This window comes from Rhinopithecus bieti, unplaced genomic scaffold (assembly GCF_001698545.2).
Source record: "Rhinopithecus bieti isolate Rb0 unplaced genomic scaffold, ASM169854v2 scaffold_31548, whole genome shotgun sequence".
In the NCBI taxonomy this organism is placed as follows: domain Eukaryota; kingdom Metazoa; phylum Chordata; class Mammalia; order Primates; family Cercopithecidae; genus Rhinopithecus; species Rhinopithecus bieti.
This window is the reverse complement of record NW_016814470.1, coordinates 4,391,513-4,407,113: the sequence shown is the minus strand read 5'-3', so window position 1 is coordinate 4,407,113 and position 15,601 is coordinate 4,391,513. Positions and strand designations below refer to the sequence as shown.

The following is a 15,601-nucleotide window of genomic DNA, read 5'->3' as shown; positions in this document are numbered from 1 at the left end:
TTGAGATGGAGTCTCGCTCTGCCGCCCAGGCTAGAGTGCAGTGGCACAATCACAGCTCACTGCAACCTCCACCTCCCAGATTCAAGTGATTCTTGTGCCTCAGTCTCCTCAGTAGCTGGGATTACAGGTGTCCGCCACCATGCCTGGCTAATTTTTTTGTATTTTTAGTAGAGACGGGGTTTTGCCATGTTGGCCAGGTTGGTCTTGAACTCCTGACCTCAGGTGATCCGCCCACCTTGGCCTCCCAAAGTGCTGGGATTACAGATGTGAGCCACCACACCAGGCCTTATTTCTCAGTCTTAAGACATTCATGTATTAGTGGAGGGCCCAGATCTGTGTTTCATTCTGCCTTGCCTCCTCTAAGCCTCTTTTCTTTTCTTTGGGGAAGAGGGTCTAAGATGAGACCATTATCTCACAGTCTCCAATAGCTGTTTCTCCCCAATTTCCCTTTTATTTATTTATTTATTTTTGAGATGGAGTCTCTCTCTGTTGCCCAGGCTGGAGTGCAGTGGCATGATCTTGGCTCACCGCAACCCCCCACCTCCTGGGTTCAAGCCATTCTCCTGCCTTAGCCTCTTGAGCAGCTGGGACAACAGGTGTGTACCACCATGCCCGGCTAATTTTTGTATTTGTAGTAGAGACAGGGTTTCACTATGTTGGCCAGGCTGGTCTCGAACTTCTGACCTTGTGATCCACCCGCCTCGGCCTCGCAAAATGCTGGGATTGCAGGCCTGAGCCACCGCGCCCAGTCCATTTTCCCTTTTAACCTTTCTCTCCAAAGTTAGAGTTTTTGAAGCATATTGATTTTTTAAAAATTGACAAATAATTGTCCATATTCATGGGATACACAGTGATGTTTTGATGCATATTAATGTCATTATGGTGATCACATCAAGTTAATTAGCATCTCCATCATATCAAGCATTTATCATTTCTTTGTGTTGAAAGTGTTCAATATCCTATTTGAAATTATGTAATATATGATTGTTACTATGTTACTATATAAGTATTCAATATCCTCCTGTTTGAAACTATGTAATATATGATTATATATAGTAACAATCGTATATTACATAATTGTAAACTATGTAATAATATTGTAATATATGATTGCTAGCTATTTGAAACTGTCTAATATATGATTGTTTAGTATAATCATCCTACAGTGGTACAGGACACCAGAACTGATTTCTCCTCTTTAGCTGTAATTTTGAGGACTTTAACAGGTCTCTCCCCATCCCTCTATTCCCTCTCCCCTTTTCAGCCTCTAGTATCTTCTTTTCTATTTTTACAAAGTTAGAGTTTTGGGGCTGATACATGTTTTTACCTAAATACTCATTTTTTGTTCCACCAAATGGATCATCATATTGTCCTAGAATGAAGGAATCCTTTCTGTTCTATGGGCATTTTATTTTCTTCTCCCTCAAACTGACAATGCAAATTAATTTGATTCCCCAAAGCACTTTGGAAACAGAGAGACTCTTAAGTGTTGGCTTCATGAACAGGCCCACTGCCAAGCGAGAGGCCCAGATCACCTGGAGTGAGAAGATGGGTCTAAACACACCTGGCTTTGTGACTCCATTTCAAGCTCCCTGTATTGTTGGAGGTCAGCTTTGGGGGTGAGAGATTTTAATGAAAGCTGAGGTGAGGTCCGCTTTTGCCTTAAGCCCATCAGAACATTGCCAAGGGCTATGAGTATGCTGAATGGGTCCATGAGTGACCTCTTAAAAAAACAGAAACCATCTTCAGGCCTAATTTTCAGCAGAGTGAAATGGTCCCCCAGAAGATTCTGTGAAGCCTGGCAACTTTTCCCTTTCTTCCAGTAGTCACAGACCAGTTCCGATCTTTGTAGCATCTTTTATTTGGGACTTGAAAGTTCTATGAGCCTGCTGACACTCAAGAAAAACAATCCCCATCAACTTGGTGCTTGGAGAAAAAAGTTTGTGAAGACCAAAGCTATTAAATAGAAAAGCCCTAAACACTCTGCTCCTCCTCCTCCTTCAATATTTAACCATCTTTGCATGGGGGAAGGGAGGGGCTCTCACCAGAGCCAAAAGAGAATCTCTGCTGATTTAAACCTAGTGTGCTTTGTAGTCATAGGGAACTGAGTTTGGAGTGTAACATCTAGGTTCAAGCCCAGACACTATTCCTTGCTGATCCTGGATGACTTTGGGCAAGCCACTCAGCATCAAAAATTTTTCATCTGTAAAATGGGAGTGGTGATACTCAGCCTGCAGGATCCCTTTATCCAATGAGTTAGTGAGTGAGAAGTGCTGGGTAAACGCTTGCTCTGAGGTGTAAATTGCTTCTGTTTGGCCAGGCGCTGTGGCTCACGCCTGTAATCCAAGCACTTTGGGAGGCTGAGGCAGGTGGATCACCTGAGGTCAGGCATTTGAGACTAGCCTGACCACAATGGTGAAACCCCATCTCTACTAAAAATACAAAAATTAGCCAGGTGTGGTGGCGCATGCCTGTAATCCCAGCTACACAGGAGGCTGAGGCAGGAGAGTCACCTGAACTGGAGGTTGCAGTGAGCAGAACGAAAGGAGCCAAACTCTGTCTCAGTAGGGGGGAAAATTGCTTCTGTTTACCCCCATCTTGCTTATCTCAGCGCATTTCCTTAGCCTAGGGGGATCTCAAGGGGAGGGAAGAGAGCAGATTTGCCCCCAGGGGACATTTGGCAATGTTTAGAGGTGTTTTTTTTTTCAGTTGTCGTAGCTGCAGGTGGGCGGCCTACCTGCGTCTAGTGGAGGAGGCCAGACATGCTGTTAAACATTCTATACATGTTTCTATACAGGACAACCCCCCAGCCCCCAACAAAGATTATCTAGCCCAAAACATCAGTAGTGCCAACATTGAGAAACTCTGGGCCTCGCCAAATCCATAGCCCAAGGTTGAAAAGTTCTTGGTGTCTGCCTGCTTTACAGATAATTATCATCAAGCTGAACTTTCTCCAGTAACCAACCTTCTTTTCCAGAAAGTACACATTCTGTGCCCACCCATGGCCCTTGGGAGGTGGGATGGCCCAAGGTCTAGGCAATCTTTGTGTGTTTCCAGTGGAGTCCAGTGCTCCCAAGGATAAGGCAAAGTGTTTCCTGGCTTCCTCCTTCAAGGATCTGCCCAGGAGCCTCCTGCAACTTCTGTAGCTCCTGCCCAGGCTGCCCAATCTGCCTGGGGCACTTGTCATGGACTTGAGCTGGCTGCTCTGGAGAACTAGCAGGGGGAAAGAGAGGACTAAATATAATGGGGAGAAGTGAAGAAGCGGCCAGCTGCTGGTCTGGAGGATGGCATAGGGGGCTGCAGCCTGGCATTTTATTTGGTTTCCCCCAGACTGGCAGCATTCATGCCTGAAATACTAGATATTGACCATTTATAAGTTCAGATGAAAATTGAGTTGTTCTTGGTGGAAATGTTTTAGTGACTGGTATCAAGGGTTGTGAAATTCTGTCTTCAGCTCTTCATGGCCAATCTAAACTGGAACATTCAAAAATATACTTAGTATACTTACAGAACTTGTTAAGAACACTCGGGAAACTCAGCTAGAGACAGAGCACATGGTCACTGTAGTAGAACTTGCAGTGAGACCTCAATTATCTAGAACCTGGCCAACCACATACTTGACCTCACTAGATTTCTTTGTGGCACCAAATAGAAAGAACAGGCTAATGTTGGAAATGGAGTTTAAATAAACAACAACAGTTTTAAAAATCTTTGAAAATGCCGGGGGTGTAGTGTATTCAGTGTACATCCTGAGTTCCTTTTGTTTGTAACTCTTTGATTTCAAGCTTCAGAAAATTACAATTATAGGCTAATTTTTTTTTACTACTGCTAATCATAATATAATCAAATTATAGGTCTTTCAACCAGAGTCAACAACTGCTCAGTCTCTTTTTAAAAAACAGAAAACACTTGTGATCTTAAAGACCTTCAGGCAACTTAAGATTCAATACAACAAAGAAAAAATTGTCTTGCTGTTCTTAACTTACCAAAGTAGGAAAGTAGACTCACATGTGTTTTGTAAACATCATTGGCAAGAACGTTGGCTATACCAGCTTGGTTGCAAGGAAAGAGGCAATTGCGAGGCCTCCTTCTCATGCTGCAGTAATTTGCTGAGTGACCTTGAACAAGGATCTTATTAATGCATCAGAGTCTGTTTCCTTAACCCCAAAATGAAGGGATTGGACCAGGTACCCTCAAGGTTCCTCAAGGGTCAGCCGTCACAGTTCTCCAAAGTGAGTTTTCAGGCAGACGTAGAGTTAGCCAGAGTGTCGCCTCACCAGGACATTTTGTTTTCTGAACATTGGGCCTTTGTGGTTTGTCACATGGACCCAGGGGACTGGATCCATAACTCCCTGAAGAACTCCTCCCCAGGACAAAGGATGCTTTGGATTTGACTGTGTGTACCAAAGGGAATGAGTGAACCCCCAAATCAAACATCCCTCTTGGCAGACAGTGTTTTCAGGGCTTTCTTATTTGTTCCTTTACTAAGCAGTTATCTGGGGGCGGTCCATTGCATGGCAGAAAGAAAGGCATGTTCTAATACTTGCGTATTAAAGAGCAGCAGAAAGAGAGCTCTCAGGGTGAGCTTACAGTTCAAAGACCAAATGGAACCGAGGCAAGGAGACTTTCAAGCCACCAGCAGAATTTTTTTCTGCCTTCCCAGAAGGTCTGATGGAATGAGCACGTCATCCAAACTTGAAGTCACTCAAGTCTTGCTTTCATTTTGAACCAGAAAAAAAGATAAAACCCACGTAGAATGCAAAATTTAAGTAGAGTATAAAGATTTTAGGCCGGGTGCGTTGGCTCACGCCTGTAATCCCAGCATTTTGGGAGGCCGAGGCGGGTAGATCACAGGTCAGGAGTTCAAGACCAGCCTGGCCAATATGGTGAAACCCTGTCTCTACTAAAAATACAAAAATTTAGCTGGATGTGGTGGTGGGCAGCTGTAATTGCAGCTACTCAGGAGGCTGAGGCAGGAGAATCGCTTGAACCCGGGCGGCGGAAGTTGCATTGAGCCAAGATCGTGCCACTGCACTCCAGCTTAGGTGACAAGAGTGAAACTCCATCTCAAAAAAAAAAAAAAATTAATTGCAGGTGAGTGAACACAGGAATAGTAGGGTAGCTTGATTGCTGTCAAAGGGAAAGAGATGGGGAGGATGTGAAACTATGAGGGCAGATGGGGATATCTGTTGCAGCATGTATGTTCTGGGAACATGTGTGTATGTATCAGTGTGGCTTCAGGGCATTCATTGGCAACCCCGAGATCTAAAACAGCTCCTTTTTTTCCATTAAACATAGCAGAGGGGAAATATCTAGATACAGAATAAATTGAGGTGAAATGTACACTAGAGGTTTGGTTTTTGGGTTATGAGTGTGCTATTTGGGGCTACTTTAAAAAATGAATACTAGATGAGTATTTGGGGGTAAGTTCATATTTTATGCAAATTGACTCCAAAGCCTCCTTCTGAAATGGTTAAGTCTTATCCTGGTATTGTATTCAAGATCTGGGCATAGGGCTATGCCCCATTTAAAATTAGGGAGAAGAATCTGAGTTACACAGCCTGGCTTCACGTTATATTAAGTCTGGGAAAAGTTAGGAAAGTTGGGTAACCTCCCAGGTGCTCTGTTTCTCAATCCATCTATGGAGATAATGATACTTGCAAGTTTATTGGGAAAACTGGTGGTGGAGTCAGTGCATCAGTCAGCTAAGTGTTGCGTAACAAAGCACTCTAAAAACCCAGCAGCTTAAATCCATTGTTTATGCTTACTCATGCTTCTGTGGCTCACCTGGGCTTGGTTCCTTGCTACAGATTTGGCTTAGGTCTGTTCCACGTGTTTTCATTTCTGGGCCCAGCGTATGGGGCAGTAGCTGCCTGGGGGTGGGCAGGTGGGAGAGGAGGGAGGTCCCATGATGATGGCAGAGGTACAAGAGGACAGGCAAAGACATACAATGGCAGTCTGTCCCTTCTGCTCACATTCCACTGGCCAATACAAGTCAATAGTCTACCCCAAAGTCAAGGGACAAAATACATGCCACCCATGGTAGGAGGAGTGGCAGAGCCACAGAGCAGAAAGTGTGGCTGCAGAGAGGGGTGACTAATTTACTCTGTCACAGTCATCAAGTGGCCAACACAGTACCTGGTACATAGCAGCAGTCACTTCCACCTCTGTTGTTACTATTACTACTCAATGGGCAAGTTGAAAAAGAAAGTTTGTCTGAAAGTGACTAGAAGGTTCAGTAGTAAGAGCATATGTGTGTATTAAATAAAATAGGTTTCAACTGAAATATGATAATGTTAACAAATTTACTCTTTGTTCACTTCTTTGGCCCAGTTAACTGGCACAGTGCTTGGGATATGGTAGGTGTTCAATAACTATGCGGTGATTGATGGATGGTCACCTTTTTTTTTGTTTCCGAGATGGAGTCTCACTCTGTCACCCAGGCTGGAGTGCAATGGTGTAGTCTTGGCTCACTGCACCCTCCACCTCCCGGGCTCAAGCAGTTCCCCTGCCTCAGCCACCCAAGTAGCAGGGATTACAGGCACACACCACCGTGCCCAGCGAAGTTTTGTGTTTTTAGTAGAGACGGCATTTCATCATGTTGGCCAGGCTGGTCTTGAACTCCTGACCTCAGGTGATCCACCCACCTCGGCCCCCCAAAGTGCTGGGATTACAGTCATGAGCCACCGCGCCCGGCTGAATGGTCACTTTTAATAATGGTGATGCAGCATGGGATAACAGAAAAAGCGCTGTTCATCCTACCTGCCTCTATCTCCCGTGTTTCAGCCCTGGTCTGGGTTTGAAACCTGGCTCTGCCGTTTACAAGGTATATGACCTTGGGCAAGCCTCCTGAGTTCTCTGAGCTGGGCGAGGGTCCTGGGGGTATTGCCATTTCTGCGTGCTCACATAGCAGTTGTGTGCCTGGCACATTGTTAGTGCTGAATATATCTTGGCATGTTTCTGGAACTTACGTACTCTGCTCCTCACCTTCTCCCAGCCTCTGTGTTGTTCCACAGATGGCTGAGTGGCTGATGGGTGGAAGTGCAGATGTGAGTAACCCTTGGCATGAGGTGGGCCCCAGCCCCACCCTCTCTCCTTGGGGTGCACTCTGGCAGGCTTCACCTGCGCCATCGGCTTTGGGCTCTGGCATGGCCGCATCCTTGGCTGTGGCTCTCACCACCATTTTGGGATACTTTACAGGTCCCACTTGAAGCCAATGGGAGGAAACCTAATTTCCTGTAACAGGAAATTGTTCTGCTAGGGAAGAATATATTTAAGGATTAAAACCTTCTGTCAGAGGAACCTGAGGGAGTTGCTAGCGAAAGACCTTTGGGGGTCTGTCATCAGGAAGCCAGTGGGTGTGGGAGAGATCTCAGTCATAAACGGGGAGGAGGCCCAGCGGCAGGTTCCTGGGACTGTGTACTCCTAATGCCGGCAGCTGGTTTTGGGCTGGGAGGAAGGGCTGGGCCAGGGAGAAGAGTGGGTCATAAATAGACCATTTTCTGCAACCAAGCATATTTATGGTAACATCAGCTCAGAATTAAGACTTATTTATTGGATTTACTTAGTGGGCCCAGTGCCCTATAAGGCTTGGGAGGGTGTGTTCTGGACACATCAGCTATATTAAATCCAGCAGCTGAAACTCCAAATTCGCTCTTATTATTTTGGTAAGCATTGCTATATATTTTGAGTGGGGCAGAGGGAGAAAGAAGGAACAATGCCAGGGCTCTGGGCAGCCCAGACTCCGAACCAAGAAGAGTTGTCGCTGATGCATAAGAAGTAAATGAGATGCCGTCCCTGTTATGAGTTTGGGAATTGCATGGCCCGGAGGAGCAGGGTCCAGATGACTTTTAGAAAATACTGCCAAGCCAGATTGGTGGTCGTGTGCTTGCGAGCTGGAGAGTGAGAGGTGCCTGTCTCCTTGCCATCAGAACCCAACCTGGGAGCCAGGAGTGCTGGCCACTTGGCATGGCCCTGATACAGACTGCTGTGTGATCCTGTGACATGCACTTTGCCTCTCCAGGGTATGGGTATACAGTGAGGTGGGACCATTGTAAGATGTGCCTTATTAGCCACACAGTGTTGTGGTGAGGATGATCTGAGATAAGGAACACAGAAGCCTTGTGAAAATTTAAAGCACCAGACAGACATGAGGACTCACTGTGACCCTCCTGGCTGTGCACCCAGATGGCCGAAGCAGGGAAAGAGATATGTTGTTGAGGACCTACTGTGTTCCTTACTCTTTGCCGGGCACTATCATAGTAAAGAGGCAGTAATGGTAACATGACAATACTGACAATAGATTCCTGCCACTTTCTGGAACATCTTTCTGGGTAGTGTCCATTCAAATCATATATCTCTTTTTTGAAAAAATTGATTGTTAATATTGAGTGTTCTTACTAATATTTCATTTTTAAATTTTATCCCTCTGGGGAAAAGAATTTTTTTTTTTTTTGAGACGGGTTCTCACTCTGTCACCCAGGCTGGAGTGCCGTGGTGCAGTCACAGCTCACTGCAGCCTCAACCTCCTGGGTTCAAATGATCCTCCCATCTCAGCCTCCCGAGTAGCTGGGACTATAGGCGTGGGTCACCACGCCCAGCTAATTTTTCTGTTTTTTGTAGAGATGGAGTTTAACCATGTTGGCCAGACTGGTCTCGAACTCCTGGGCTCAAGTGATCCACCTGCCTTGGCCTCTCAAAATGCTGGGATTACAAGTGTGAGCCACCGTGTCCAGCCAGCGTTTCAGATGAAAAATATTAAGACCAAGACACTAAATGATTTTTTTCAAATTTGTACAATTAGCAAGTACTGAGTCAGTATTTAAACTCAGGCTTATTAAATCCATTGCCTTTTTTTGGAATGGTGGTATAATTTATAAATAATAAGCCATGCATATATAAAGTGTGCACTATGACAAATGTTGATATATGTATATACCTGTAAAACCACCATAGCAGTAAGAGAATAAACATAACCTTTACCCCCAAAAAAGTTTCTAAGTGCACCTTGGCAATTGCTCCCTCCAATCCCTACTCCCTCCCTGTAACTCCCTCTGTCCCCAGGCAATGACTGATCCCTGCTTTCTGTCACTAGATTAAGATTAGTGTGCCTTTTACTTTAGTCTAAATTACCTTATAATTTTACATGAACATAATCATGCCTGGCTTCTTTCACGCAGCAGCATTAATTTAGATTCATTCATAGTGTTGCGTGTATCAGTAGTTCATCCTTTTTTAGTACTGAGTTGTATTTCTTTGTATGGATATGTTATAGCTCATTCGTCTGTTAATACACGTGGAGTAGTTTTCAATTTGGGGCTATTACATTCATGTACAAGTCTTTGGACATAGACTTTTATTTCTCTTGGGTAAATACTTTGAAGTGGAATGGTGGATCATATGGTAGGCTTATGGTTTTTTAGCTTTTTTTTTTTTGAGGCAGAGTCTCGCTCTGTCGCCCAGACTGGAGTGCAGTGGCCAGATCTCAGCTCACTGCAAGCTCCGCCTCCCGGGTTTACGCCATTCTCCTGCCTCAGCCTCCTGAGGAGCTGGGACTACAGGCACCCGCCACCTCGCCCGGCTAGTTTCTGTATTTTTTTTAGTAGAGACGGGGTTTCACCGTGTTAGCCAGGATGGTCTGGATCTCCTGACCTCGTGATCCGCCCGTCTCGGCCTCCCAAAGTGCTGGGATTACAGGCTTGAGCCACCGCGCCCGGTGGTTTTTTAGCTTTTTAAGAAACTTCCAAATGTTTGAGGGATGAATATCCCAATTACCCAGATTTGATCATTACACATTGTATGCTTGTATCAAAATATCGCAAGTTACCCTATAAATAAGTATAGCTACTGCATATCCCCCAAAATAAAATATTTTAGAAAGGAACTTCCAAGCTGTTTTCCAAAATAGTTGTACCATTTTACATTTGCACCAGCGGTGGAAGGGAGTTCCAGTTGCTCCACAGCCTTGCCAACACATGGCATGATCAGGCTTTTAAATTTTAGCCATTCCAATAAGTATGTAGTCCTATCTCATAGTTTTAATTTGTGCCTCTCTAATGACCAATATTCTCAAGCATCTTTTCATATGCTTCTTGCCTTCATATCTTTCTGGGTAGTGTCTGTTCAAATCATACCTCTTTTTGAAAAGATTGAATTGTTAATATTGAGTTTTCAGAGTTCTAGAAAAAGGTCTATTATCAGATGTATGCTTTGCAAATATTTTCTCCCAGTTAGTGCTTGCTTTTTTATTCCTTTAACAGTGTCTTTCAAAGACCAGAAGCTTAAATTTTGATGCGGTGTGATTTTTTTTTTTTTAAATGAAGTGCTTTTTTGTGTAGTAGTTGAGAAATCATTGTGTATCCCAAAAGTCACAAAGATTTTCTCCTGTTTTCTTCTAGAAGTTTTAGAGTTTTAAGTTTCACTTCAGTTTGTTTTTGTATAGGGTACAATGTGTAGTTTGAAGATTATCTTTTTTACATATCCAGTTGTTACATCACCATTTGTTGAAAAGACTGTCCTTGTTCCACTAGATTGTCTTTGGACCTTTGTTGAAGCCAGTTGTCCATATATATGTAATTATTTCTGGACTCTGTTAGGGTCCATTGATCCGTTTGTCAGTCCTCGTGCCATTATCATACTGCCTTGATTACTGTAGCTCCCTTGCTTTTAGAAATGTAATAAATATCAAAGTAATTCATGTATGGTTAATATTACTTTTAAGGCAGAAAGGCCACCCACTTCTATCACCCAGATGGAGCTTACCTCCACAGCCTCATTCTCTCCTGCTGCCGGCCTGAGCTTTTCTCCAAGGCCTTCTCTTGCAGAGGAGGCTATGATGTCCAGCTGGCCCTTTTTTGGAACTTTTGTCAAACACTGAAGAGCAAGTGTGGCCACTTCCCTAATCTGTGGGCACTCAGTGGCTTTGCAGGAGAAGGAGAACAGCTGAATAATTACTTCCCACTCTCCTTTTTATTCCTGTTCAACCCCCAACTCACCCTGCTTGTCCAGAGCTGGGTTTGGGGAGTATCTGCTGTGATGTAGAATAATAATGCTAATTTGTGGGTGTTTACGAAGCACTTTCAAATGGAAACCAAGCTTCAGGAGGTCGGGGGGCAGGAGAATACCCCATTTTATAGACAAGACAACTGAGTGTCCTAGGAAGCTCATGAGCTGCCCAGTGTCTCCCAGCTAGGAGAGTAGAACCCTCCTTGACCCCAGGTCTTATGACTCCACATCCGCCAGTCCTCCTTTTATACTTCAGGGACGAGTCCCAGGCTGTCCTCTCGATCTGCCTGGTAATTACTGTTTTTCAGCTGTGGGGCTTCCTTGTTCTGGGGCCCCACGGGAGGAAGGTAATTACATCCTTCGAGATGCCCTTAGTCAGCAGCTCCGGGTCAGTTCCTGTGACCAAGCCCAGCTATGACCTTTGTCTGTCCTTTCCCCTTCCCAGGCCAGTGGCTTGGAGAGTGCGATTGGATCCCTCTGTTTCTCTCTTTGGTTGGTGCTGTTGGTGGCATCTGGTCAGCCCCTCCTTCACAGAGTGCCCATGAATTCTGTGTATTCAGGCAAATGGGTGCCCTCGGTCATAAGAAGGCACAGAGGGAAAGCTTGCAAATGTCTCACTGCCAGCCCTGCCCAGCTACTAGAAAAATTATGGCACTGACTGGCAGCGTCCTAGGGTGGGCCTCCTTGAAGAAAGAGCAGTCCTGCCTCTTAATGGGGTACCTGTGACTCATGAGCATCCATCTCATCGGCTCCCCACTTCTATCCCTGCTACCCCCAGTCTGTTGGTCACATGTAGCCAGAGTTCCACAGGGCCTGTCTCTTTCACACATATGCACAGCCCACTTGCACATCTCAGAGGCTACGTACTGCTTTTAGAACACAGGAGAACCCTTTATCATGGCCTTCAGGGCCCTGCAGAGTAGCCCTGCCTGCCTCCCCAGCCTCGTCTTGAGCCAGCTTGCTCTCACGATCGCCTCTCCAGTCCCTCTGGCTTTCATTCTGTTCTTCCGGCCTCACTATGTTTTCCACTTTCCACAGGGCCTTTGCGTGTGCCCTTCCCTCTCTTTGTACGGCCCTTCTCCTGCACCCGTTTGCCTGGTTGGTTCTTACTTACCCTTTAGGCCTTCAGGTCAACCATCACCTCCTCTGAGATGCCCTGTCCAACCCTTTAGCAAAGTGGGGTGCCATGGTCATACACTCTTGGAGTTCCCTGTTATTTTCCTTCAGGACACTTTCATTGCGTGTCATTGTAGGTTTCTGTGATGATGGTGATGATTGTTTGAAACGGAGTCTTGCTCTGTTGCCCAGGCTGGAGTGCAGTGGCACGATCTTGGCTCACTACAACCTCCCCCTCCCGCGTTCAAGTGATTCTCCTGCCTCAGCCTCCTGAGTAGCTGGGATTACAGGCACGCACCACCACGCTTGGCTGATTTTTGTACTTTTAGCAGAGACAGGGTTTCACCTTGTTGGCCAGGCTGATTTTGAACTCCTGATCTCAAGCGATCCACCCACCTTGGCCTCCCAAAGTGGTTTCGGTGAGTATTTGATTAATGTCAGTCTTGCCCAGGGGAGTGGAAGGTCCATGCAGACAGGGACCGCTTTGCCAACCTTTTCTCACAGTGAAGTCTCTTTCCTTACCACTGTATCCTTATTGCCACACATAATAGGTTCTCATTAAATATGTGCTAAATAAGGGACTCCATTTTAGTGGCACCTCCTCACCTAATATCAGACACTATCTGAAGTTGTACGTCCCTCCGGAAACCTTCTGCTTCCCCGCCTTGCCCATAGCTGATGATGCTTTTGCCACCCGAGCTCCCCAGTCGTCCTTTCCTGTAGGCCACCCAGACTCTTGTCATGCACATCACCTGGGGATTTCACAAAGGGAAAGATTCTGATTTAGTAGGTTGGGGTAGGCAATGAGAGTGTACATTTTTAACAAACTTCCCTGAACCTCTGCTGCTGGTCAGGGACCACACTTTGGCCTGGCTTGAGAGGTAAGGGCACCAGGTCATAGCTGCTTGGCATAGAAGACATGGTTCACACAGGGTCATGGCACTGGCCCACTGTAGGTGGGCACAGTAGTGTGCACCTGCAGTCCCAGCTATTTGGGAGGCTGAGCTGGGAAGATCACTTGAGCCTGGGAGGTGGAGGTTGCAGTGAGCCGAGATCACGCCACGGCACTCCAGCCTGAGTGACAGAGCAAGACTCTGTATCAAAAGTAAAAAAAAAAAAAAAAAAAAATCCCTTTAATTTCCCCCTTTGCCTCCCTGCTCACCACAAATAACTAAGAAAGAGAGAAAGGAGGGGCAGGGTGTGGTGGTTCACGCCTGAAATCCTAGCACTTTTGGAGGCCGAGGCAGGCAGATCACAAGGTTTTGAACTGCAGGGCTAGAATGGGTCTGTTCTTTCATTGAAAAACTATTTGTATACCTACTAGATACTGGCTAACATGATGAAACCCCGTCTCTACTAAAAATACAAAAACAAAATTAGCTGGGCGTAGTGGTGGGAGCTACTCGGGAGGCTGAGGCGGGAGAATGGCGTGAACCTGGGAGATGGAGCTTGCAGTGAGCCAAGATGGTGCCACTGCACTCCAGCCTGGGTGACAGGGCAAGACTCCATCTCAAAAAAAAAAAAAAAGAGAGAAAGGAGGAAAGGCAAGTTTTCTTTTCTCCCTCTGACTTTCTAATGTGCAAGGGAAGACCTGGGTGAATGAGGGGAGGCAGCCTGTGTACTTTGTCACTCTTCTTTGGATCACTGTAGTCCCCATATCTGTGCCTAAAGAACTCTCATTGTCCTCCTCAGCCCTGTCCCCTCTCCACACCTCTGGGCTGTGTAGGAGGCCGATGAGTGGCTCCTGGACCTTTTCCAAGCACAAGTGAAGTGCGGGCCCTTCCCGTGGAACGCAGCTCCCTGAACAGCAGTACAAAGTTGGGGAACCCACCGGGAACTGGTGGACGAGGCCTGTTCTGCCAGCTGGGGCTCCTCACAGGGGGCCTTTGTTGTCTTCTCCTGAGATCCCTCCCAGCACTTACAGTTAGCAGTGCTCTGATCTCCTGGACCTCTGGATCTGGGAAAAATGAGGGGAGGGAGAGCTTTCCCAGTGTCTGAAAGTGGGAGGCCGGACTCTGCAGAAAGCACGGGCAATCCACATTTCCCTCTCTTTCCGCCCCTCCCCGTCCCGGCAGGTCCCTGGATGGCCGGTTGCAGGTGTCCCATCGGAAGGGGCTCCCTCATGTCATCTACTGCCGCCTGTGGCGATGGCCGGACCTGCACAGCCACCATGAGCTGCGGGCCATGGAGCTGTGTGAGTTCGCCTTCAATATGAAGAAGGACGAAGTCTGCGTGAATCCCTACCACTACCAGAGAGTAGAGACACCAGGTATGCTGCCTGGCCCGCCTATGGGGACAGCAGGTGCCGGGGTCATCACCTCTCCCCCGACCCCCCACCCCCCCGAGGGTCTGTGGTGCACTTGGGGGTGCGGGGACTTTGGTGCTGGTCTGGCATCGACACTGAGCCACCTCTGCTCTGTCTCCCCCCGGACAGTTCTACCTCCTGTGTTGGTGCCACGCCACACAGAGATCCCGGCCGAGTTCCCCCCACTGGACGACTACAGCCATTCCATCCCCGAAAACACTAACTTCCCCGCAGGCATCGAGCCCCAGAGCAATATTCCAGGTAGGCACGTGGGCGGCGCAGGCTGGCCTGGGAGGCAGGGGCGGCGGTCAGACATCAGTCCTGTGGCCCCAGTCTCTGCCCCCTGGCTGTTCCCCGTTCATCCCCTCTCTGTGCACAGCTCTGACCTGAGGGCCCCTGACTCAGAACCACATCCCTGCTGGGAGAGGACCCATGACCTCAGCTCCCCCCTCACTGGTGATGCTTTTCTTGGCATAGAGGAGCAGCGTGACCCTTCCGCCCGGCCTTGGTGCAGTCATTTATTTTGGAAGCGGAAATAGCAACACTGTTTCTCTCACCGCCCATGAGGCCGGGACTGGCGTTCAGTCCCCAGTGGACCGGGGGTCTGCAGAGGCGGGGAGTGAGCTGAGGGCCAGGCAGCAAGTGCGGAGAGCTGGTTCTGTACATTCGCCTGGGCATCAGGCCTCGGTGAGGGGCCCCAACCTGGGTGGGAATTGAAGTAACTTTGAGTTTTCACTCTGCAGGGAGAAATGGGCTTTGCTGTCAAAGACTGCAAATGTTTTTAGAAGCCCCTCATTTACATGCAAATAATGTGTGAATCACCAGCACTTTCCGACTCCTGGAAAGCTGTGCTTGGCAGCCCTGGGCTAGTCACTTTTGCTTGCTGGGGCAGTAATCCTGCTGCGTTCCTCTTAGAGCATGCTAATTTGGACGTGACGTTCATCCTGGGTTAGTTTACTGAGCTGAGGTTGGCTACAGACCTGTGTGCTTGGGTCAGAGTGTTAAGGAGAGACCCACTGTCCAACCTTCTCAGATCCTTTGCGGCTAGCCCTGGCGTCCCAGGGGTAAGTCAACTACTCCCTGTTCAAATAGCAAACTTTGGAGGGCTTCAGTCAGGGCCTGGGGGAGGTTTCAGAGAAGTAGATCGCACTGTCTTTGTCGCCATTGAACTTGTAA

The 15,601-nt window shown here is 47.1% G+C and overlaps 1 protein-coding gene across 8 annotated transcripts in view; it reads left to right on the top strand.

Moving 5' to 3' along the window:
* The window catches only part of SMAD3 (SMAD family member 3), a 131,912-nt gene that overhangs the window by 87,575 nt on the left and 28,736 nt on the right, over nucleotides 1-15,601 (top strand). For all 8 annotated transcript variants that reach the window (XR_001881305.1, XM_017851115.1, XM_017851119.1 and 5 more), the window contains 2 exons: nucleotides 14,196-14,389; nucleotides 14,555-14,686. Coding sequence is in view for 7 of the 8 variants with exons in the window: in XM_017851115.1 (XP_017706604.1) it covers nucleotides 14,196-14,389; nucleotides 14,555-14,686 (326 nt within the window). In the remaining variant the exon portion in view is untranslated. The remainder of the gene's footprint in view (nucleotides 1-14,195; nucleotides 14,390-14,554; nucleotides 14,687-15,601) is intronic.